The 25,585-nt window shown below is 31.4% G+C and overlaps 1 protein-coding gene across 1 annotated transcript in view; it reads right to left on the bottom strand.

The window, feature by feature from the left end:
• Positions 1-3,198: 3,198 nt before the first annotated feature.
• Positions 3,199-25,585, bottom strand: part of LOC119614510 (Krueppel-like factor luna) — a 193,902-nt gene continuing 171,515 nt past the window's right edge. The window contains exons 4-5 of the mRNA XM_037970637.1: positions 5,191-6,198; positions 3,199-5,073 (exon numbers count right to left, since the gene is read on the bottom strand). Coding sequence (XP_037826565.1) covers positions 4,901-5,073; positions 5,191-6,198 — 1,181 coding nt within the window. The 3' untranslated portion in view covers positions 3,199-4,900. The remainder of the gene's footprint in view (positions 5,074-5,190; positions 6,199-25,585) is intronic.

Genomic DNA, 25,585 nt, shown 5'->3' with positions numbered 1-25,585 from the left:
AAAATATTTATTATTGTCCTAGGCAGTTTGGTATTGAAAATGAGCAAAATCGGTTCACAAAAGTTATGAATCAAAATTTAAAACAACTCCGAAAAAAATAAGCATTTTTTTACACATTCTGATGTAATTTTCACGAAAACTATACAATATAATTGTATGAAAATCATCATACATTCGTTTCTATACTAGAGCTTGTCTACAACTTCATATACCTCCCATACAAAAGTACGTATTCCCGGAAAATGAGTTTATTGTTAATAACTTACGTCAGAATGTTAATACCTTCACAAAATTTTACAAATTAAAATCTTATGTGAATAGAATTCATTCAGAGAAAAAAATTTCAGGATCGGTCCATAATTGGTCATAGCTCCCATACAAGGTCCCCTCCCGAAAATTGCTGAAACGCACATAACTCATTACTAAATTAAGATATACATATAGAATTTGGTACAAGTATTGCTCTTATATACAGAAATATTACTATGATTTTTTTTTGGGACCGGTCCATAATTGGTCATAGCTCCCATACAAGGTCCCCTCCCGAAAATCACTTAAAAATACACAACTCCTTACTAAATTAAGATATCTTGAAAACATTTGGTTCAAGTATTGCTCTTGTATACAGAAATATTACTGTAGATTTTTTTTGCGATCGGTCCATAATTAGTCATAGTCCAATACAAGGTCCCCTCCCGAAAATCACTTAAACGTACATAACACATTACTGAATTAAGATATACTTATATCATATAACATAATTTATCTATAAACATTTTAGAAGAATGTATGTTGGCTTTTTAATGTGCAATATTGAAAAAATAAATAATTTATTTTAAATATTTTTTCTTGTACCATACGAAAATTTACAACATTGTCTTTTTTCAGTTTTAATTTCAACAACAAAAATTTATTGTCAAAAAAATAAAAAAATATTTTTTTCGTTTGTAAAAAATAGATTCTTTTCGGGCTATTAAATGTATTTAAATTGTGCAAAAAAAAATAATAAAATATAACTTTAAGCATAGAAAAATAAATAGAACTGAGACTGAGAATAAGAAATATTACTCTCTCACATGTACAGGTTCTGTGTGAATTTAATACAATTGTATGAGTATTTTTATTTTTGTTTACATAAAATAACAAAAATATGAAAGTACAAAATGTATCCGAATACATCATACCCTACCACATTGCGAGTAAGTAGCAATAAGTTATTTAGTATTTTTTACTGTAGAAGTTATATTCAAGAGATTGATGTTTGCTTAATTAATGAATGTACTACTCATTATAACAATATATAGTCAAAATTTCGTATATATAAAATTTGTTGAGTCAAATTTTATAAATACTCTATTCTTGTATAGCATGTACTGCTTACAAAAAAGTTCAATAGGCTAATTTATGGACGGATTACTTCATTACATCGACGCAGGTGTTACAATCTTTAAGACATAAACAAAATGCCGTTCCCATTAGTGTGGTGTAGGGTGTATTTTGACTGCATTTGGGCTGCTTTATTCAACATTATCAACATTAACAATAATCGTTCATATCAAGCGTTAATTTTAGCATTAGCACAATTCCTTTGGCAAAATAGCCTCTGCTGCTGCAATAAACACTGCTAAAAGTTATGTTTTTCCTATAAAATTATTGAAAACATTTTCAGAAAAAAACAAATTTTTCAATCGTTTTTATTTTTTTAATATAATTTTCAAGTGTCAATGTTGACTCAACCCAGCAAACACAAAGAGTTTATTTAAAATTAAGAATAATTTTTAATGAAGATCTTTCTTACATTGGTCAACTGATATTGAATAAAAATGGCTAATTCAAAACATTATTTCATAAAATATCGAAATATAATATCAAACAAAAATATAAAAACTTTTTAAACGAAAGAGTTTGTGTTTGTTGGGTTACATATTTTTCAACTAATACATTCTCTCAACTAATACATTTTTGACAGCAGACTTAGGTTTTGTCATACTCAGTTTAGTTCTATGTATACCTTTTCTATGACTTTAAGTGATAAAAAATACTTTTAAGTGCTATAAGCCACGAATTTTCGCTACAAAGTTTTGAAGTTTTGAGAGAGAGTGACATTCTTACTAGGGTTCTATAAATCGACTTTCGAATAATCAAACAATCGACTTTTTGTCGAAAAAAGTCGAAGTCGACTATTTTGTTCCAAAAAAGTCGATAACTCGACTATCGTCTGTGAAAAAAGTCGAAAAGTCGACTTTGTGAATAAAAGTCGAAAAAAGCCGAAAAGTCGAAAAGTCTGAAAGTCGAAAAAAGTCGATAAGTCGAAAAAAGTCGAATAAAGTCGAAGAAAGTCGAAAAAAGTCGAAAAGTCGGAAAAAGTCGAAAAAAGTCGGAAAAAGTCGAAAATTGTAGAAACAAGTCAAAAATAGTCAAAAATATTAAAAAAGTGGAAAAAAAAGTCAAAAAAAATAGTCGAAAAAAAGTAGAAAGAAGTCGAAAATAGTCAAAAAGTCGAAAAAATCGAAAAGTCGAAAAAAGTCGAAAAAGTCGACAATTTATAAAATACTTATAGTCGAAAAGTCTAAAAGTCGACTTTTATTTAAATGAAAAAAGTCGAAAAATCGACTTTTCATAAAATGCAAAAAGTCGACTTTTAACTAAATGAAAAAAGTCGAAAAGTCGACTTTTCGTTTCAACTATAGAACCCTAATTCTTACATGTGTGTTGGAGTTACACAGAACTCGTCTGAACGAAACGTTATTGTTGTAAAAAAACGTAATAGTTTCATTTCTTGGTGTTCTGTGAGGGGTTTCATGAAACAATTATTTTTAATAAAAATATACGGTTTATATTCTTGAGGGCCAGTAAATATAGGTGAAAAATGCGAGGAAATTTAAATTTTTGATTATGTGTGGCCTAAAACCTAGGTGAAATCGTGGACCGATAACGACAAACAAATATCTGTGGAAAACTATCGCTCTATAGCAAAGATCTGCAAATATTTGCAACTAATTATAAAATGATTTTCGGTGTAAAAAAATTATGACAAGTATTTGACATAAATTCGCGCTGGTATTTTTGAAGCTACTTGTAGCCTAAAAAAGTAGTTTCTACAAAACGTTTTGTAAGCCTTACATATTTTTTTAAACTGTTATGATTAAGACAGTTAAACAATAATATCATTATTAAATAGTATAATTTTTGCTACATTCTGTTTATTCCATAAATTAATTAGTACTTTGCGGGTTTTAGAATATTTAGATTATCTATTTAAATAATTTTATTTATGTATAATTAATATGTGTATATAGTTCACTAACTTCAAACGGGTATTTACAAAATTGAGCTAACTACAAAAATATAGAAAACTATTACTTAAATAATAATTTATAAGAGTGTTTCTATGTACATTTGTATAATAAATAATATTAATTTAAATTTTGATTAATATTACAATAATTAAAATAAATTATTTACAAAAATGTCTTTTTATTGAGCATTAAAAAATAGTTATTATAATTTTGCTATATTTTCTTATTATAAATAAGGCCTCAATTTCATATATTTAAGTTATTAGGCATCCTATGGCTTTTGTGGTGATTTTGGAGATATTTTTTAATATTTAATATATGTAAGTGCCAAATACGTTTCAATCATTAAAATGTGAAGATTAGTTCAGGTTAGAGATCATCATTTGGTTTAAAATTTTCGGTTCATAGTAGGGATTTTGGCTATTGGATTTGCATTTGATTCAATATTCGATGTTTGATAATTGATAAGTTTTGACCAAGTGCAGAAATGTTATTCTGGAAGAGAGCACAATTTCACGAATGGTATTTTTATTTATATTATTTTCTTCAAATACTAATTCGAGTCTTATAACCAAAGAACTGATTTATTACGAAAAGTGACTAAATAAGTTTATTCTTCATATATTTTAAGAGTTTGTCATTGATTTGTTAGATATTATTTCTGCATATGTTGGGGTTTATACCATATTTTAAAAGTATTTACATATAATTTTTATTTTGGCATATTTTTAAACATTTGCATATTGTTTTAATTTTTGAAATTTTCTTTTTTTTATAATTTTGTCTTACCTCCCTGCAGGAAATGGAACTAGTATTTTACTAGTAAAAAAGTCAGTACTCAGTTCCCAACTGTAAACTTTCTTATACCATCTTAAGGCTCAAATTAACACTGAGTGTGTTTGGAAAATTACTAGTACCATTAGTTCTAGGCGTGTACTTGTATACTTGAACCCATTTCTACTGTTTGCAAAATTGGTGATTTTGCTTTGTAATCCATAATTGGTGATTTTGCTTTGTAATCCTTAAATTTTTACTGGTTTTATTAAAAATACTAAAAAATTTAAAGTAGAATGCATTTAGATATCAGGTTTAAATTTAGGTCCATTTGCTTCTGCATGCTACTTTTTATACAATTATCGCTTCATTTCCCGCAGGCCTGCGCAATTCATAAACTAGTTAAAAATTGTGAGTTAACGTTAATTGCAGTTAAGATGTACTCCGAATATAATTTTATTGATTTGTTCCATTGAATATAATAGTATTAGTAATTAAGCGATACTTGGAAAACAAAAGTTGATCATGTAACGTCCGGGTACCTAAATTACTAGGCATCTACATTTCATTATTTGGAGAATATGATATGTAAAGATTAATTACAATTCCTTAAAATATCTCAATGTCACTTGTTTTTTAACTACGATACGTTTTGAAGCTATTTAGTATGAGTATTTTTTTCAGTTGGTTATTTTAAATAAATAAATAGTAAATTTAATAGTAAAATTAAAATTTACATAAATCTTAACAATACAAATTTAGCTAGGTGTGTGTGTGTGTGTGAATTTATTTATCTATAAGTGTAATTTGTCTAAAACATTATGTAGTCAATGTCTTCGCATGTGCAGAGATAGATGGTCGGAACGACTAAACGATCTTGTGCACAATTGACAACGAAATGGCTTAACACCAGTGTGTTTACGATAATGGCGGGTTAGTTCATCGGATCGAGCAAAGCGCCAAACGCATCCTTCCCAAGTACAAACATATGGTTTTTCACCTGCCAGAAAATAGATGCAAAATATTGTATAAAGTGGTTGATTAGCCGGAAATTTAATTAATTTAAAACAAATATCGCGCAAAAGTTTAAGGATTAAAGGATTAAGAAACTACATACCTGTATGAGTTCGCTTGTGGGCTTTTAAGTGAGAACTTTTTGTATATACTTTGTCGCAACCTTCATTGTCACATTTATGAACTTTGCGATTCTTAGATGGATCACTGCAACCATTTGCACTGCTATTTGTGCTAGTATCATTAGAACGAGCAAAGGCAGTACTGCCTCCAGAAACTATGCTGCTAAATGCATTCTTACGATTACTTCCATCGGAGGTAGTCATTGCACTAAATGCTCCCTGATAAGAATGGCTAAAAGGAGAGCTTTGGTGGGCTTCGGCCATAAGTTTCCATGGCGATGCGTTCGATGAGTTTGTTGGTTGGATTTTATGGCTTATGGCTACAGTATGCGCCGCAGAACTAAAAGCAGATGCGGACAAGCCCGGACTTGCCATCGGAAATGCAGAACTAATTGCTGCAGCTGCACCTCCCCCAAAACCTGTTGGAATCTGTGCAGTACTTCTGCGGTCAGTGTATTTGTAAGGGTTTTTAAATAGACTTAATAAGCTAAATTTGCGATCGTAGTCTTGCAAAAAGGATCCGTTGCCGCCAGAGTTGGCACTTGAAAATGACGAGGTTGACGATCCGACCGGCGAATGTGCATGGAACGATGAAGCCACTATACTAGCATTGTGGGGACTTAAACTTTGCGAGGATGTAGAACTACTGCCATTACTGTGATTACTATTCATATATCCGAGATTATTATTTGATTCATCCTTCAGTCTGCGGTATGAAAAAAGGAATGGAGATGCTGCTAAAAACGGTGGAATTGGCATTTTTGTGACAGCCGCCGAAGCGCTTGAAAATGATGAATATTGACGATTTGTAACCATTGAATTGCTTGATGATGAAAATGTTGCTCCTGAAGAAAATTGAGAATTTCGACTGCTATTTGTGGTATTTGAACAAATGTTACTTCGTAGTAGATTCGTTGCTGATATTGCGGCTGATGGAGGTGAACTGTAGTTATTTTTAATATGAGATGCCGTTTTATAACTTTGAGATCCTATAAAGTAAAGAAAAATATAATTTTATTATCGTATTATACATTCGAAAACTGTATAAGATGGTGTCTTGGTAACAAATGAGTATAACAATTTGTACATGCTTTAGGTAATACTGAAGGATTACATATTTATATCTTTAATGGACTCAATAATTATTATATAATGCACAAATTCATGAAATTCGTTATTCGATTCCCTGCCACCATTTATGCACCCCCAAGAAAAACCCCATTACGAACTGGCATATTTCTTACAAACAAATAAATGAAGTTGGTACAAAATCGATCATTTATCGGCCGCTGAATTTGATACTAAGTTTTTGTGTATATACGTGCAAATGAACGTATTGCCAGTTCAAAATTTGGGTTTTTACAAAAAATTTAAGAATACATTTCTAACAACAAAGTCATAAAAACAAAACATAATAAAACTTTGTATCTAAATATTATTAACATGTGACTTCGCATGTATTTAAATATTTGTGATTCTCGTACAATATCTTTAAGTTTGTGCATTTTGTCTTTTCTTTTTTGTTCATAAACTTTGCTCACACCTGTTCCAAATTGGTAGCAATGTTTCGTCACTTGTGAATAGTATGTTGTGCAATTTACAACTACTTCATCAGTTGTTAATGCAGTTTAATTCAATGAATAACGACAAAAACACTTTACAAGAAATCCGTGCCAGTCGTGATCCATTTAACCTGATCTCTATGCAGTACTCTACGATGGAAACATTGCTGAAATTTGTGCATAAATGCTTTCAACGACACAAAACGTCTACAATAGCACAAGTACCACTCTTTAACTTTTTGGTTTGACTTCGATTGACATTGGGTCAGAGCAGTGTTTTTCTGTCTTCTTTTTTATTTTTTTCACAGAACATAAAATACATTTTAAACTTCTCTGTTGAATACCGTAGTTAAAAAAAAAAAACAAACAAAAAGATTTTTCAAGAAAACTTGGTTGGAAAAGTGTACAATATAAGAAATTTATGTGATAAAGATGGCCAGTTATCAATTCCTCAAAGAGTTTGGTACACTTACCCAGCAAAAACTAACATTGAAAAGTAAGAGGTAAAAATTCTAATATTTACTTACACAATAGCATTTTAAGTCATTATTTTAACTCGGGGATGACATTGGAGGCAAGTACAAATGGAGAGCTAAGTAAGTGCTTACTACGATTGCCTTCAAATAGGGAGCTAAGTAAGTAGTTTTGTAGTTTTTACATAATATATTATTTGTAAGACATTGCTAGACTCATTCTAGTAGTCATTAAAAAATAAGTTGCTGAGAGAGATTTTAAAATTTTAAGAGATAAATAGCTCACGTGGAAACTTTCAGAAAATAAAAAAAAAAAATTTATATGTCAAAGGTGCCCTACGTAAGTTTACCCCTCCTCCATTTTTTATGGGCACCGATTTTAAAGTTACGTTTCTTATTTGAAACTAAACACTAGTAAAGCTAGGGAGGCAAAAAAAAAATAAATAAAATAAAAATAAAACTTTATCAAACATGAACTATCACGGCATTTTGCTATGTAAATTTTTAAATGATTATAACTTTTTCGTTTTTTCAAAAATTTTAAAGTGAAATAGTGGCCTCCGGTAGGTTAGTGTTCTAGTCTGGTAGACCGGAAGTGGTGGGTTCGATTCCCCCCTGAGGCACTTGTTAAGGAGCGCACAACAGGCCCGATAGAGGCATAGGTGTATTTCTTCGGATTTGATGTATATATTTTACATCCTTCTTTCAAACTAACTAAATAAAGTGAAATAAATTTTGTGAAAAAATTTGACTTCCAAATTATCACGTTTAGAAAAAAATAAACCTTTATATATTTTAGAAGATTTTAAACTTTTCCACTTTAAAATTCCCTAAAACAAAAAAGTTCTATACTGCGATGTAGTCCGAACCCTTCCCTACACGGTATACCCCATTATATATTAGCCCGTGTGTACCAGATAAATTTTTCTAACCCAAAGTCAGATATTTTTTGCAAAATTTATGAATAAAAAAGTTTTGAAATGTGTGTGTGTTTGTATTTTAGTTTAAAGTCTATAAACAGCTAAACGGATGGACCGATTTTCGAGAAATTTTCACAGTATCTTAATATAGTCTGAAAGCAACATTTTGTTTTGCAATTTTAAATGGGCGAGGTGCCACGTCTATGTGCAAAATACGCATTAAAATTCGTATATAGATATGAGAAACTTCAATAGATAGAGTCCTAAAATTGTGCACTGACAACTTTGACATCTATATAAATATTTTAAGCAAAAATGAGCGGACTTACATTAGCGGGCGTGACATCTCTTTTTTTACGCCACTTTTGCCCTCAATTCTACGACCGTAGTCTATAAATCTTATATCGGATTACTTCATTGCTAGGACTATATGCAAGGCAATTTTGCTTATGTTTTAAGGGCCTATTCAATGTAAAAAAATAATTTTTCCAGGCCCCTTTTTGCTCTTAATTCTCAGCCCATAGGGCAAAAAAATATTCGGCTACCTTAGGGTTTGGCCTAGGTATTTTACTATATCTATGCGAAGTTTCAGCTTTCTAAGCCATCTGTGGGCTTCAAAAAGCTCTGGATAGAATAGACAAAAAAGGGGAACAAACAATTAAGGAAATTATATATCAGATGATGATGATGATATTTTATTGATCCGTTTAATGAAATAAAGTATAATCCTGACATTTTTTACCCATTATCAAAAATGATGTTCCACAAATACTTATTATATGTTGAAAATTTTTGTTTGGTATTAAAAGTGGCAATATAGGTCCACTCACTCTTTTGAAATACAGTTTGAACATTAATAAATATATACATATGTTTATTATTCTGCAATATCGCTTGGAGTCATTCATTTTAAAAAAATTAAACCGATAGTCGGAATTGATTTTGATATCGATATTAGTTATCGAATAAAAAAATTATGGTACGTTGGATTTTATGAGGCCAGTGAAGTTTTTTTATTATTTTCCAAACCAATTCCGAAGATCATTGGAATCTTTGACAATCCCTATAGGTGCTGGGATTATCTGCCATTTCTAAATTCAGAAAATTCAGGAATTGACATTTCTAAACATGAGCTCCATTGAAGAGATACAATTTATTCATCTGTAAATTCCAAATAAAAGCAACAATTTCTGATAAGATTTCGAATTGTATTTAATGTAAAATAATATGGAAGAAAATGGTGCTAGTTGGTAGTGTGCTGACCTGTCAGTCTGGGGGTTGTGGGTTCGATTTCCACCAGAGACTCTGGTCTGCTAGACTACAACGAGCGTATGATCATCGTCCCTGCTCGGTAAATTGGGTTAGAGTATAATTTGTAATTGTGTTGTAATGGACAAATAAATAAATAAATATGGAAGAAAAATTAAGTTTGATATCGAGTAATTTTTCCTATTCTATAGTAAGTAATGTACGTATTTACTATGTTCAATTTTTGGCCGTGATGGAAAATAAAAAACAGAAGTGTTTTTAAAATTTATTAGAGTTTGCGATCGTATGGCTTGTCCGAACACAATATATTTTGCAAATATTTTAGTTAAATGCGACAGTTAACTAACTAAATGCACCAAAGTTAGCAATTAAGTTTGTTGGTATAAATGCTAAAACGTTCGCGATTGAATATAGTTAACTAACTGCAATCACTAATGCAACAACTTAACAATAATACAACAACTACTAACTACAACAAACCCAGCAACAACTGTTTGTACGTTCCCAGCAGCTAACTGTCAATTATTACCAATCGCGCACCAAGTGCACATTAAACCCTATCAACCACTTTCGTAATTTATTGCTCTGTTTTTTCAACTTTTCCGCAATCAATAGTAGAAGTAAACAAGCTTAAAAGCGCGCGATGAGATCCGCATAGCAGCTGAGGTTTATTTGCAACTTTCGGTTCAACCTGACGATGCCAACGTGCTGGAAGATGAGGTGAATCTTTCAAAAAACATGTGTTTTTCTATAATAGATTGTGTTGTTGTTGGTTCTATATAGACACAAACATTAAACCACACAAACACATATTTACACATGCACTTGCCGATAAACTCAAATAAGAATATTAGGGTATAACCAGAGTGCGAAAGATGATTATCAGTTTTCCCGCGCAATAGGAAAATGTTTTTTATTAAAAATTGCTGAAATCCTTCTAAACGAAAAAAAACGATAATAAAATGAAGATTAGAAATATATATGTATGTATGTATGTTCAACTAATAGCTCAATATCAAGAGATCAAATAGTGTATAACATCCCAGTAAAAAAAGAATCGAAAAAAGTAGAATTTAGTCCATGGAAGAACTGAAAAAGACCTTAAGAAGTGATGATTTTAACACATGCTTGCCATAAGAGGGACGTCCTTTTTATTTGATTCCAAATTCACTACTTCTGAAGTCATTCTCAAAAATTTTTTGACAAAAAAGAGATTTTATGGAAGAGAGGTTATATGGGGGCAAGGGGAAATATACTTATAAACTTTCATAAACATTAAAGTTGTTTGGGGCCAGGTCCAAGGCTTCGTCCTTGGGCCAAAAGAGACGTTTGTGTCAAATTTTATCAAATTATCTTGAAAATTTCGATCTGTAAATCCCCTAACTCGATTTAGAAAATGATACTGAGTCGATTGGTATACCTTAAGGTGGAGGCAATATTTCTATGCGTTACATATACCAGCACAAACCCAATATACACTTCCCACTAAAGTGGTGGTATAGTATATACATATATGTATGTTAATTAGAATATCATTAGAAGCTTTACCACTTTGGTCCAATTGGACCAAAATTTGGTAGTTTCAAATCTTTAAAATGGTTTGGTTGGTAAATTTAAAATTTAGTCCAAATTTGGTAGGATGAGATACATAACATAATTTTGAATGCATAATATGAATTTATAAAAATTTGGTGGGTGGGATGAAACAGTTTAATAACAATTGAAATCTTTATCGAATTTATAGGGATCGGTCCATAATTTACCCTATGTACTACCGCCATATGTTTGTTTGTTTGTCTAAACGGCAGGACCGATTATCATGAAATTTGGAACAAAGTTTGATTTGTACTTAGAGGGTTTTTTAGGCTATACAATTTTTTTCAAAACGGACTAAATTCGTCGTCTTATTATTGTCTATACTTAGCGAAAACACTTCCGATTAAGCTTTTAAATTAACTTGGATCAGAAGGGGACCAAAAATTGGACAATGGGAGAAAAACGGGGCTTTTTGTGAGTAAAAGGGAAAAAGTCTTTAGTTTTTAGTCAAATTACATAATGCAAGTTCAAGATGTATGCGAGTTTATGTAATTTTCAGAAATGGTTCCTGGGGGAACTACGTACCATTTAGGACAACAATATTTTAAAAATGTGCAAAATCATAAAAAACGACAAGTCATACAACATTATTTTTAAAAGCAGATTATAAAACCAAACAATAATTTGATGTTATTTTGGATTCTGGGTACTTTGCTTTCGTTTTAGTCTACCCTAATGTACATACATATGTGAAACTAAGTCCGTTCATAAAATACTTGAATCATGGTTCATCATAATTATCACAAAGCTACGTTCAGTGCGTTTATATCCCATACCTTCCGTCTGTATGTCTTCCATTATACAGTATTTGGTGTTTAAAAGCGCGTTCATTTTAACAAAATTTTAGAAAATAAGAGGTAATAGTGGTAGTACGATTACATACATACATATTTGTATGCAACCGCCACCCTCCTTCAACCTTTACAATTTGTATACAGTGTTGCCATATATTAAATGGCAGGAACTTCCAGGAGTACTGGTCGGATATATGTGATATTTGGAGTATTAGAGGTATGTTCAATTATGACATAAAATTTGACAAAGTTCAATACAACTTCTCTTATAGAATTCCATTGCAATTCGTGCTTTTTAAAGACAGTTTTCAGTGTTACACTCATTTTCTGAAGGGTACCTTTATAGCGCCTTATTGCCTGATCTTCATGAAATTTTGCAAAAAGATGTTAGTATGGTAGTCTTAAGCCAGTCATATTTTGAGGAGGATCTTGCATGGTGGTAGGTTCAAGTATGAACCTATTCTCTTAGAATTTGACGGAGAGATTTTAGTTCTCATAAAATTTGTTCATGGCGAAGTTAATCGCCATACTAGTATTTTTATTTTAAGCCAGTAATGGACGTTAAAGTAATTTTCTGATGGGGACTTTATATGGGTCAATTATTGAACGAACCTTATAAAATTTATTAAAATTGTTTAAGTCGATTTTTTTTAAGCAAGTTATGAGCGTTAAAGTTGTTTTTTTTTTGAAGAGGATTTTATATGGGAAATCGTGGACCAATATTAATTATTTTTAGTACCAAAAAAACTTAAAAGATCCCCTTATTTTAAAAGTATTACTATAAACGGCAGTCCTAGGCGAATTTCTGATGCAAACAGCAACATGTGGATGAGCTGATAGACATAAAGTGAGCAAAATTCACATGCAAACACGAGTGAAGTGTTTATGAGGTTTATGAGCAGCGTGCTTTGCAACCACTGTAACTATGTACAGACGAAGATGAGCTTATGCTTTTACTTGCTACAAGTTGGGGCAACATTCACTTTTTTATGACACCACTCAGACAATCTCAAGTGGGGATTCTGAAAGCCATAGTAAAACACAGCAAAACATTCAAGTATGTATTTGCAGCCGCCTGCCTACTTGTGTGAACTCCACCGAAATTAGAAAGAAATATCAATTCAGTTAGACATTAATTCAGCTAAAACGGTGATTATTTCGTGAATATGTACTAACATACATACATATGTATGTGAGTATGTTCTCTACTACATATGTATGTATGTGTAAGTGCGAATGTAATCGAATGAATGAATGAATGAATGCATGCATGCATGTCAAGACAAAAATAACCAACTATCACCTGTAACTATTGTAAAGAACAGTTATAAGCGAAAAACCTGTCCGAATGCAAGCACTGTTCGTTCGCCTTGTATATACGTACTTACATATGTATGATCAAGTGGACTGCGTAAATTCTGTTAGTTCGTCTATGCATCTATCTTCATATTTCTTGGTGTCCACATGGCAAATGCGCTGGGTCATTAGGCTGAGGCCGGCCGACAGACAGCTGTGTAAATCTATTGAGTGTTTGTTTTCCGTCGATGAAATAAGTTCAAACTTAAATGTCCGTTCGTCTCTTGCCATTCACTCACTCGCTCACTAACATATTCATTCAGTTGTTTAAAAAATCTGTTTAGCCGTCTGGCAGAGAAACATACATAGTTAAACAGCCAGCCGTTTCTATGTTTAGGCCAAATTTTGACGTTGATGGCCAGTTCAATTAAACATCATCCATTTTAATAACACAACTCTTTTTGAGCTGAAAATTAAAAAAACATCACTTTTAAGACTTTGGGCAATTGTTGGCACACATGTTCTTCATTCGTTCATTCGAATTGTAAATTTGCAACTTTTCATCACATTTGCGAAAAGTGTGCGTAGTACATTTGAATCTACAGATGTTGTTGTATATATTCAAAATATGTAAACGCTTACATTGGGATATGAACACAATATTCCGGCGGCATTTTTACAACTGTATAGTTGAATATTACTGAATATTAAATTCTATACACTCCCTTAAGGCATTTACAACACCAAAATCACATTTTCTATTACTTACTTAGACAGCGATACCTCGTTATAGATAAAATTTGCCCGTTAAGGTTAAGTGATTTATCACTGCGCACTATATCATAGTATCTATTATACCAAACTAGCGAATACATAGTTAATATTTGTTGTAAATAAATATCACTAATTTACTACAAGAATGGAATAATCCAAAATTAGGGTTTTTTTGAACTAGTTTTATCGATTTTCAAAAATTTATAATTTTTTCGGTGTGCGAGATACATATTTCTTGATGCAAACGTCAAAACTAAAGTCCAACTTTAGTTTTGAACTACTTAGATATATTAGTAAATTTAACGGCGTCATGAAATAACTCCCCAAAACAAAAATTAAATAACTAACTAAAAATTTGTTCAGAAAGAAAAAACAACGAAATTTGGGGATTTAATTGGCGTCATTAAATAACTCCCCAAAACAAAAATGAAATAACTCTCTAAAAATTTGTTCAGAAAGCAAAAACAACGAAATTTGGGGATTTAATTCGCTTTTTGGGGCATTATTTCACGTTTTAAAAGTGGATTTATTTCATTATGAAATAATTCCTCAAAATTCAAAAATGAAATAAATCCCTAAAAATATTTTTGGGGAGTAATTTCATTATATTTTTTTTGTCACATGAAATAAATAATAGATGTCTGATAGGCAGTCTTCGGCCGGGCGCAAGGGTTTTATCCTCTGGGGTACATTAGACACCGGCTTCGCTAAGAATACACTCTCCCTGTATCAAGAGTGTTCGGCCTTAGGCCGGCTATTTAGGAAATCTTTACTAAGCGAAGCCGGTGTTGGTCATATTATAGAGTAGTAAAACCTTGCGTCCGGCCGTAGGGCGGCTATTTAGTAAATATTTATTAAGCGAAGCCGTTGTTGGACATACCATAGAGTAGAAAGTCCTTGCGCCCTGCCGCAGGCCGGCTATTAAAGGAATCTTCATTAAGTGATTAACCTGAAATGTAATAAACTTTGAAGCCCCACTCGAAAGTATGAGCGACCTACTTTTTTAGAAATGTCACTAAAACCGATTTGTTCCATAATTTGTTATTTTTAAATGGGAACTTATTTCATTTTAAAATTAGGGATTTGTTTCATATGAAATAAATCCCCAAAAATGGGATGTTACTTCATTTTAATTTAGGAAGTTATTTCATTTTTTCATTTTTAAATTGGGGAATTATTTCATAATGAAATATGTCCCCAAATTTGAGGACTTATTTCATTTTTGTTTTGGGAAGTTATTTCAGGACGCCAAATATAACGGCGTCGTGAAATAACTCCCTAAATTTGGGGACTTATTTCATTATGAAATAACTCCAAATTTTAAAATGAAAAAAGACCCAACGAAATGTAATAACTCCCTAAATTAAAATCAAATAATGCCCCATTGTGGGAATTTATTTCATATGAAAAAAATTTCTAATTTAAAGTAAAACAGAAGTAAGTCCCCATTTAAAAATTCGGCATCTGGAAATTGCGTCATGAAATAACTCCCAAAACAAAAATGAAATAACTCCCTAAAAATTTCTTCAGAAAGCAACAGCAACAACATTTAAAATGGGGAGTTATTTCATTATGAAATAATTCCTCAGCATTAAAAAATTAAATAAATCCCTAAAAATATTTTTGGGGAACCCCTACCATTTGAAAATAGGCACGACCTACTTTTTCACTAAAACTGTCACTAAACTTGAATTGTTCCATAATTTATCTCCAGATGTCGAATTTTTAAATGGGGATTTATTTCATTTTAAAATAAGGGTTTTTTTCACATTTCACATTTATATTTCCTAAATAGCCAGACTTTGTCGTATGGGTTTGTCAATAATAATCCGTAAGTATTTGACTTCCTCTGAGAACTTAATAATAGACCTATTTAGAGTTGGTTCGATAAATCTCAGAGATCCAAGTCTAGGAAATGGTACAAGAATGGTTTTGAGGGCTTAATTGTTAGTCCTTTTTACTCACACCACTTGGCTGTAATGTTAATTGCCTCAGGCAATTTACCTGCATCTTTTTCGATATTGTTACATCGTCAAACCCTTTAATTGGTATGACAAGGTCGTCGGCATAACCATATGTACGTTTTTTCAGTAGACTATCGATGACCAATGTGTATAACAACGGCGATAATACGCATCCTTGAGGACAGCCTCTAGTGGCCCATATGGTTTTCAATTTTCCACAAAAGTCAAACTTAATGACTCTTAGCATTAATGTTAGCATTTCCAGAATCAGATTTCTGATAACCTTTGGAATAAGTTTTCTGCTTAGTGCGAGGTCTATAGATCATATGACGTGTTATTGAAGGCTGCTTGTATTTCAATAAAAGCTATTTTCTTGGAATCCAGAGCCTTCTCAATTCTCGGCGTAACATAGTGTATAGCAGTCATCGTAGATTTGCCGGATTGGTAGGCAAATTGAAACCGGTGAATTGGTTTCATTTTAAAATAGGTTTCCCTGATGTAATTGTCAAGTATTTTTTCCATTATCTTCAGGAAAAACGAGCTCAAGCTGATTGATCTATAGAATTTTTGCAGTTGCTCAGATTTGCCACTGGCCTTTGGTTTGAAAATCACTTTAACATCACGCCATGAGTTATGCCTACTGTAAATAACTCCGTTTCTTTTCAATTTAGTAAAATAATTATGATGCAGTTTCATAACTTGGTAGCAGTACATTTAATATTTGGTTGGGCCTCCATTGTCCTGAATTATTGCTTCTAAGCGGCGAGGCATACTTCTTACTATGCTAGATGTCTCACCCGGTGTAATGTTTTCCCATTCTATACGAAGAGCAGTTTTAAGAGATGCTTTGGACGTGATATGATGTTTGGATTAGTGTCTGGCGATTGTTTCAAAATATTCAAATATGAATTCTTGTCCATTTTTTCGCCTATAAAAACGAGACTCCCCACCCCAGATGCCGCCATACACCTCCACACCATAACATTTCCGCCACCATGTTTTACTGTTATTACAACAATATTCTCCTGAAGCTCTTTATTTGCTTTTCGCCAAATTTTTTGTGGGCCATCCGAACCAAATACATTAAATTTTGATTCATTGCTAAATATCACACTATTCCAGAATTCTTTCGACTTTTGGATATGGAGTTTTACGAATTCTCTTTTTTTTCTTTTTGTCAGAAAGAAATGGCTTACGACGGGGAACTCTACCATGATAACCGGCTTTGTACCACGTATTTTGAACTGTTTGTGCACTGAAGTTTTCCATAAAACTTTGTTTCATCTGTTCGCACAATTTCACAGCCAAAATCTTTGGGTTTTTAGCCAAATTTTTGGGAATGCATATTTGCAAAATGGCGAAAAAAAGTGGAAATGTGACCTTAAAAAACAACAATTTTCAAAGGAAATTGCGGCCTTATTTTAAGTCGACAAGTTTTGATTATAGAATGGTATCGTCATATTGACTGATCACAACAATTAAACAAATGCAACCAGATAACATCGTACTACCTCTGTTTTGTTAGCAACTGTAAGAATATTATTCCGATGTACTAAATAATACAATGTCGGTTTATGGTAAATATCTATTAGCTTAAACAACAACTAACAACTTTTAATGCCAATTTACAGAAAACGCATTCGATACATTTTAATGCCCACGTAACAATCCCATAAACTATAGATATGGGTAAGTGTATGTGTGTCTGTGCGAAAATGGATATTTATGTAGTACACATGTTCATGTAATGAAATGCGTAGCATGCAACAGTTTTCTGCTAGTGCAACGGTGCAATTTCTTATTTCGTGCCAAAATCTTTGACATTTTTTTTTGTTATTTCACCAAAACAAAGAAGATCTAAGGTGAAAATTCAACACTTGCAACAACATTATTCTACATTAATTGTATTTTATTGGAAAATTATTCTTTTTTCTCGCTATTTCACATTTGAAATGTATTAGGGTGTTTGTTTTTTGTATTAAATTATTTTCTGATTAAATTTGTGCTGTCGAGATCGCATTATTCTGATAATTCTCTAAAAATTCTCCGGTTTTCGGAAATTCTAGGCAACCTATTTTAACCCTTTTAATATATTTATATCTAATTTTTATTTTTTTCCATGTTTGGAAATAAGTTGTTAATGTAAACCTTATGTAATTTTAAACCAAGTGTTACCCTGCACCGTATTCTCTGAAATTAAAAAAACAAAACTCCTTATAGACGTCTTCATATACATAGATATATTTATCAGATGTTCTGTTTTTAGAGTGACAAATAAACATTGTAATCGAACGTAAGTTTGAACAAGTACTTGAAAGATTGTCAGCACGATGTGTTTTTTTCCCGTTAATGAAATTTTATTTAAATTTTTTTCTGACTTTTGTTCTTTTCTTCCACTTTAGTTTTATTTATGCATATTAATGTACTAAATACGAGAAAAATAAAAAAGATATTTTCTTTTTTCGAAGGTCCTTAATTTCCTACTAATGATTGAAAATCCTGATCTCAGTACAATATTTTAAAACAGTTGTCTAAAATCCTTTCGAAATGGGAATTAAAAATTAAAAATTTTTGAGCTTATCGCAAAAAAAATAAAATTTTGGAAAAAAAATAAAAGCCAAATAGGACCAGTCATAGAACGAAATAATACCAAAAATCCTTTCGTGCAGATTTTCACTAACCTCGGACTCTTAATGTTTAATTTTATGTTTCTAGGTTCAATATTATAAAAAATTCAAAAGGTAATTGTAATGTAATAAACCATATGTTTAAATAATAATATAAAATATATGTATTTGAAACATCCTGTATTATAATTGTTATAAGTATCGTTAAAAGTTACTTTAAGGTTCATACTTGTATTAACACAAGAACATAAACCTGTTTTACTTTATAACGGTACTTAAATTCTTTTCTTAAAATATTTTGTAACAAGTAGTTTTAGAAGCATAATGTAAATTGGAATTCATTAAATAAAGTACTTGTGAAGAATACACAACATATTTGGCGACGAGTAGTGTGGAACCCACTCACTTATATTTAAAAAAAAACAAGCAAGTGTTTAAGATCACATTGTGAATACAAAAATGTCCCTCATTGGTTCTATTGAACAATTTTCATTCGGAGAAGATTTTGGTGAATATTTAGAGCGTGTCGAGCAATTGTTCCTTATAAATTATGTAGACGAAAAAAATAAAGTGGCTTTATTTTTAACTTTGGTTGGCCCTGAAACTTATAAAAGAATTAAATCAGTTTTATTGCCAGAAAAACCAACGAGCAAAACCTTTAAGGATCTTGTTAAGATAATTTTGCCACATTTTAGTCCGGAGAAAAATATAATTGCCGAACGTTTCAAATTTTACAATTGTTCCCAAAAGCCTGATGAACCGGTCAGCGAATATATTATAAATCTGAAGTTATTGTCAGCTCGATGTGAGTTCGAGACATTTCTATATGAAGCATTGCGGGATCGTTTAGTTTGTGGGGTAAGCAGCAGTCAGTTGCAGACAAAATTGTTATCAACACCATCGTTGAAGTGGGAAGATGCTTGTAAATTAGCACAGTCGTTTGAATTGGTGAATAAAGAACAACAAGTTATGCAGCCATCATCGTATGAAGTTAATAAAATAAGTCATCATCGCCAAAAATATAAAAAATTTGAAAAGTGTCAGAAATGTTCATCTAAACATGCTAATGACAGATGTCCGGCTAAAGAGTGGATTTGTTTCTCGTGTGGCAAAAAGGGCCACTCAGCAAAGGCGTGTTTCTCAAAAAAAGGTGAACAATCAACCCGAAAGTACCATGGAAAAAATAACCAGGTGAATGAATTGGAGTTTAAGCTAGGATCGTTGAATTGGATAAATAGAGCAGAAGCACCATTGTTGAAAAGTTTTGTGGTAAACGGTAGAAGGTTGGAAATGGAGATAGATACCGGAGCCGTCGTGTCCGTTATCTCTAAAATGGATTATGAATTTTATTTTAGTAATTTAAACTTAAAAGTTATTAAGTCTCCCCTTTACAAGTTTTAACAGGTGGTACAGTTGAGGTTCTTGGAGAAATATCAGTGACGGTTAATGATAAAAATGGATTGAAATTTGTGGTGGTAATATCTAAACGACAATTTACCCCACTGATGGGTCGAAATTGGATAGATGTTTTGTTTCCTAGTTGGCGAGATTTTTTTAATGCACCTTTTGGTAAGTCAAGTGATATATTATCGGTAAAAAACATCTGCCAGACTAGTACGATGGAAGAATTGAAAAGTAGTTTTCCGTCGTTGTTTATTAAATGTTCAAGCCCCATTAAAAGTTTTTCTGCTGACATATTTGTCAAGCCAAACTCACAACCAAAATTTTTTAAGCCATACACAGTACCGTTAAGCTTAAAGAAATCTGTAGAAGCAGAGTTAGGTCGTATGTGTGACGAGGGTATTATACAGTCGGTCCACAAAAGTAATTGGGCAGCGCCCATTGTTTGTGTCATAAAAAAAGATTCTAATGTAAGAATATGTGGAAATTTTAAAATAACAATAAACCCCGTAATAGAAATGGATGTCTATCCATTACCGTTAATTGATGATATTCTCACAAGTTTGAGGGGTAAGACGTGTTTTTGTATACTTGATTTGAGTAAAGCTTACTTGCAGTTATCAGTTAATAAGTCTAGTCGCGAGTTTTTAACCATAAACACCCATATGGGACTGTTTGAGTTTTGTCGGCTACCATTTGGTGTAGCAACTGCACCTATGATTTTTTAAAGAGTGATGGATACAATTATGCAAGGCCTAGAGGGCGTGGCTGTTTACCTAGATGATATACTAGTGGCCGGTAATGGCGAAAAAGATTGTAAATCTAAATTATACAAAGTTCTTAGTAGGCTGCAAGAATACAAGGTACAAATAAATTGGAGTAAAATTCTAAAATGGAATCTATTATACGTGCCCCTGAACCAAATAATATCGAACAACTTCAAAGTTTTTTGGGTTTGGTTAACTATTATTCAAAATTTTTGCCTAATAGTTCTATCGTGTTAGCACCTTTGTATAAATTATTACGTAAAGACGAAAAATGGTATTGGAATGATGAGTGTACCGTTGCTTTTCAAAACTGCAAAAAGTTATTATGTAATAATAACTTATTAGTTCATTTTGATCCAAATAAGCCAATAGTAATTGCGTGTGATGCGTCTCCATATGGTGTTGGTGCTATTCTTAGTGTGGTAGTAGATGGTCAAGAGAGGCCGTGCTATATGGTTTCATCAACTTTAAGTAAAGCTGAGAAAAATTATTCTCACATTCACAGAGAAGCCTTAGCGGTGGTTTTTGCAATTCGCAAATTTCATAAATTCGTTTTTGGTTATTCGTTCACAGTATATACCGACCACCAACCTCTTGAAAAACTTCTTGGTGATCAAAAGGCTTTGGCATATATAGTATCTGTACGATTTCATAGATGGATCTTATTTTTGTCGAACTATAATTGTAAAATAAAATATCGCCCTGGTTCAAAACAAAAAAATGTTGACGCTTTATCACGTCTTCCTCAAGAAGGTGAAACTAATGTAAACAATTTCAATATAAATTTTTTTAACTTTGAGAATAAAGCACCAATTTCGCTAGTGGATATTGTAAAATATTCAGAAAAAGATCCGATAATTCGGAAGGTTATGGAATTTGTTGAGAAAAATAGTTGGCCGAAAGAGGCAAAAACAGACTATTTATTAATACCATATAAGAATATAAAAATTTCTTTAGAGGTCAAGGAAAAGTGTCTATTTTATGCAGACCGTTTAATTATACCCACAATTTTAAGAGATACATTTCGATCTTTATTACACGAAACACATGTAGGCGTCGTCCGTATGAAGTTGTTAGCTCGTGCTTCCATTTGGTGGCCTTTAATCGATAAAAATATTGAGGCGTATGTTTCGCAATGTCCATCGTGTCAGAAAACCCAAAATAAGACTAAAGATTGCCCAAATTTTACGTGGCCCCCTACTTCGTATCCATTTGAACGTATTCATGTGGATTTGTTTCAATTCCAAAATGATGAATTTTTAATTGTAGTTGATGATTATTCAAAATGGATCGATGTACAAATATTACAAAAAACCTCAACAATGTTTGTAGTTGAAAAATTAAAATGGTTGTTTTCCAATTTTGGTTTTTGCTCCACCCTTGTAAGCGATAATGGACCTCAATTCCGAAGTGAAGAATTTTTAATATTTTTAAAATCAAATGGAATAAATCAGTTATTTAGTCCTGCTTATCATCCTCCCAGTAATGGTTTGGCAGAAAGAGGTGTTCAAACGGTTAAACGTAGTTTGAAGTCGTATTTTCTGTCCAACAAGATTAAAAAACAATCTATCCAAAACGTCGTATTAAATTTTTTATTTAAATATCGCAACACCCCATCCACTGTCACAGGTATTTGTCCAAGTGAATTCGTTTTAGCGTATAAACCAATAACATTATTATCACATATTGAGTTAAAAAATAAGGATGCAAATACAAAAGTAAACACCACAAATTACAAAAAACAAAAAATCAAGGAAAAAAATAGTTTTCAAAAAAGCAAAAAAGTTTTGAACTTCAATTTAAAGATTGGTGAAAAAATTTTGTATTTGAATCCTGATCAAAATAGTGACGCAAAATGGGTCAAAGGAATCATTTGCAAAAAAATTTGTGAAACTCTATATTTAATTGAAGTTAATAAGCGAAGAAGAGTAGCACATAGAAACCAATTAAAAAGAGTTCAAAAAGATATAATATTATCTCCGAAAAATTCGGTACTCTGTCATGAGAGTAGTGAAGACGAATTTTTTGATGCTCAAAATATGGAAGTCGAAGATAATATTGTTGAAAAAGAATTACCGTTAAAAGATAGATTAAGAAAAAAAGAACATATAAACTATAAATTGTAAATTAAAAAAAGAAAGAAAAAACATATGTATATTATACTTGTATATACATAACTTTATAATATTAATACATAACTCAAAATCTAAGAAGGGGAAGAAGTGTAATGTAATAAACCATATGTTTAAATAATAATATAAAATATATGTATTTGAAACATCCTGTATTATAATTGTTATAAGTATCGTTAAAAGTTACTTTAAGGTTCATACTTGTATTAACACAAGAACATAAACCTGTTTTACTTTATAACGGTACTTAAATTCTTTTCTTAAAATATTTTGTAACAAGTAGTTTTAGAAGCATAATGTAAATTGGAATTCATTAAATAAAGTACTTGTGAAGAATACACAACAGTAATCTTTAAAGAAGGAAAACGTACTTAAAAGTCCCCTTTTATATGGTCTCGCTCACTTAATTTAATGTTTCTAGGTTCAATATTATAGAAAATTCAAAAAGTATCTTTTAAAGAACGAAAAAGTACCAAAAAGTCCCATTTTATCACTTAATCCGGGCTCTACATACTTAATTTAATGTTTCTAGAAAATTCAAAAAGTACCGTTTGAAGAACGAAAAATGTACCAAAAAGTCCCCTTTTATAGGTTCTCACATAATCCGCACTTTACATACTTAATGTTTCTAGATTCAATGTTATAGAGAATTCAAAAAGAACCTTTTGAAGAAAGAAAAGTACCAAAAAGTCCCATTTTATGGGTTCTCACTAAATCCGGGCTCAATATTATAGAAAATTCAAAACGTATCTTTTGAAGAACGAAAAAGACCACTTCTCTACCCTTTCATGTTCCTTTAAGTAATGAAAAGAAACCTTTTATAGGTTCTCACTTAATTCGGTACCAAATAGTCCCTTTTATGTGTTCTCACTTAATCCGGGCTCTACATGCTTAATTTCATGGCTATAAGTTCAATATTATAGAAATTTCAAAAAGTACTTTTTGAAGAACGAAAAAGTATCAAAAAGTCCCCTCTTATAGGTTCTCAATCAATCCGGTCTCTACTCTCCGTTATTTATGAACCGATTTTGCTGATTTTAAATAAGAAACTTATCGAAAGCATGATTTGGATTCCGAAGATATCTGGTATCTTCAGAAAATTGATTTCAACAAACATACAGACAGACACTATCAATAAGGACTCGGAAGATATATACTTTATATTATAGAAATTACAAACGGAACGATATACCTTTCTCACGAAGGTGAAGGGTATAAAAATATAAATATTTTTTATTGTATATTTTTTTACTGTATATTAACACGCATGGATTGAGAGTTATTACTATATCAGATTCTTGAAAAGGCAGTTCCTCGGTACACTCTAATGTACATACATACGTATAGAATCTAAAGATACATATTATGTATATATACGTAAATATGTATGCATTTTCATATGTATTTAAAAAATATACTTGTATATTTATATAATTTCAACATTAACCATATAAATATATCGACGGTTTAATGCCAAAAGGACATAACGTGTTTTTTAATTTTTTCCACTACTTAGAAATTCCCAATATAAGCTAATTATTATTTTCTATTTGCAATAGTTTTAATCATCTTTATATCCGTAATTTATAGACACGAGTCATTTTTCTGACATGCATACATATAATTTGAAGAAATAGTTTTGAACAAAAATCACTTACGTCCTTTTTACATTGAACCAACGTTATACACATTTGTTTGTCTAGTTGTAGATACATGATGGGCTTGAAAATACACGTACAAGTTAAGCACACGACTTCGCTAAAGATTTGCGAACGTTTTCCCACAGTTTGACTTAGTTCTTATTAGTATCTAGCTGTTTCTTGAGCGCTTGCTTTTATTTTTGAATTCAACGAAAACAGAAAAAAACAATCGATTGTTTTGTATAAATCTTCCCAGGAAAATCCAAATATCCCCAAATGGAATGGAAATATCTTTCGAATTACAGGTACAAAGTAGATAGATACTCTAAAACGACAAGGCAGGCGTAACAAACCGACAGACTTGTAGGCAGCATAGTACTATGTATAGACGAATAGGAACTTTGCATGTGTATCTTTATGTGTAACTGCATACAGTTAAGGACAAAATTATTTATGAAATAAAAATAAAATTTTGTTACATTTTCCTTGATTATAATATATTTTCTTAAGTAAATGTAAATGCTCTCTAATTAGTTTTAATAGCTTTAATTATTTTTGGTATATTGTTTACAAGATACATATCCAGCAAAAGCATTCATTAAAATGGTAAAATATACTTACACAATAGCATTTAAAGTCATTATTTTATCACGGTGATGTCATTGGAGGCATGTACTTACCACAAACGCTTACAAGTAATTAAAAAATTGTAAATCGCATGTAACACCGACGATATGTTTGTTGTAGTCATTGAAAAAGTATCTTGTTAGGTAAGTAACAATTTTTAGGTTAATATTTACCGTAGCCTCAAGGAATCAAATAGGCCAACAAATTTTTAACCCAGAGTCCAAAGTAATAAGCAGCGCTAAATTCGATTCTGACCTCAAAATTTATACATCATAGTAGGTTTTCGTGTCATAAGTTTTGGAAAAATCTCGTGTCTTCTTGTCTACTTCGAGCGGTTATAGCTTTTCAAATATGGCCAAAAACGGGGGTTTTCAAATTTCATGATACGATATCTGGGAAACCTGATGAGATTGATGCCAGATTCGGATTTAGCGCTGCTCAATCCTTTAGAAATTTTTAAAATTACAAAATTTTTTTAATATTTTTGCGTGCTTTTCATACAAAATTTGAAAATAAAAGTTTTATTCGAGATAG

Source organism: Lucilia sericata, unplaced genomic scaffold (genome assembly GCF_015586225.1).
Source record: "Lucilia sericata isolate MDLA Ls3-8-SP2 unplaced genomic scaffold, ASM1558622v1 Contig000042F_arrow, whole genome shotgun sequence".
In the NCBI taxonomy this organism is placed as follows: domain Eukaryota; kingdom Metazoa; phylum Arthropoda; class Insecta; order Diptera; family Calliphoridae; genus Lucilia; species Lucilia sericata.
Note: the sequence above shows the minus strand (reverse complement) of the source record. Positions and strands in the feature narration are given on the sequence as shown.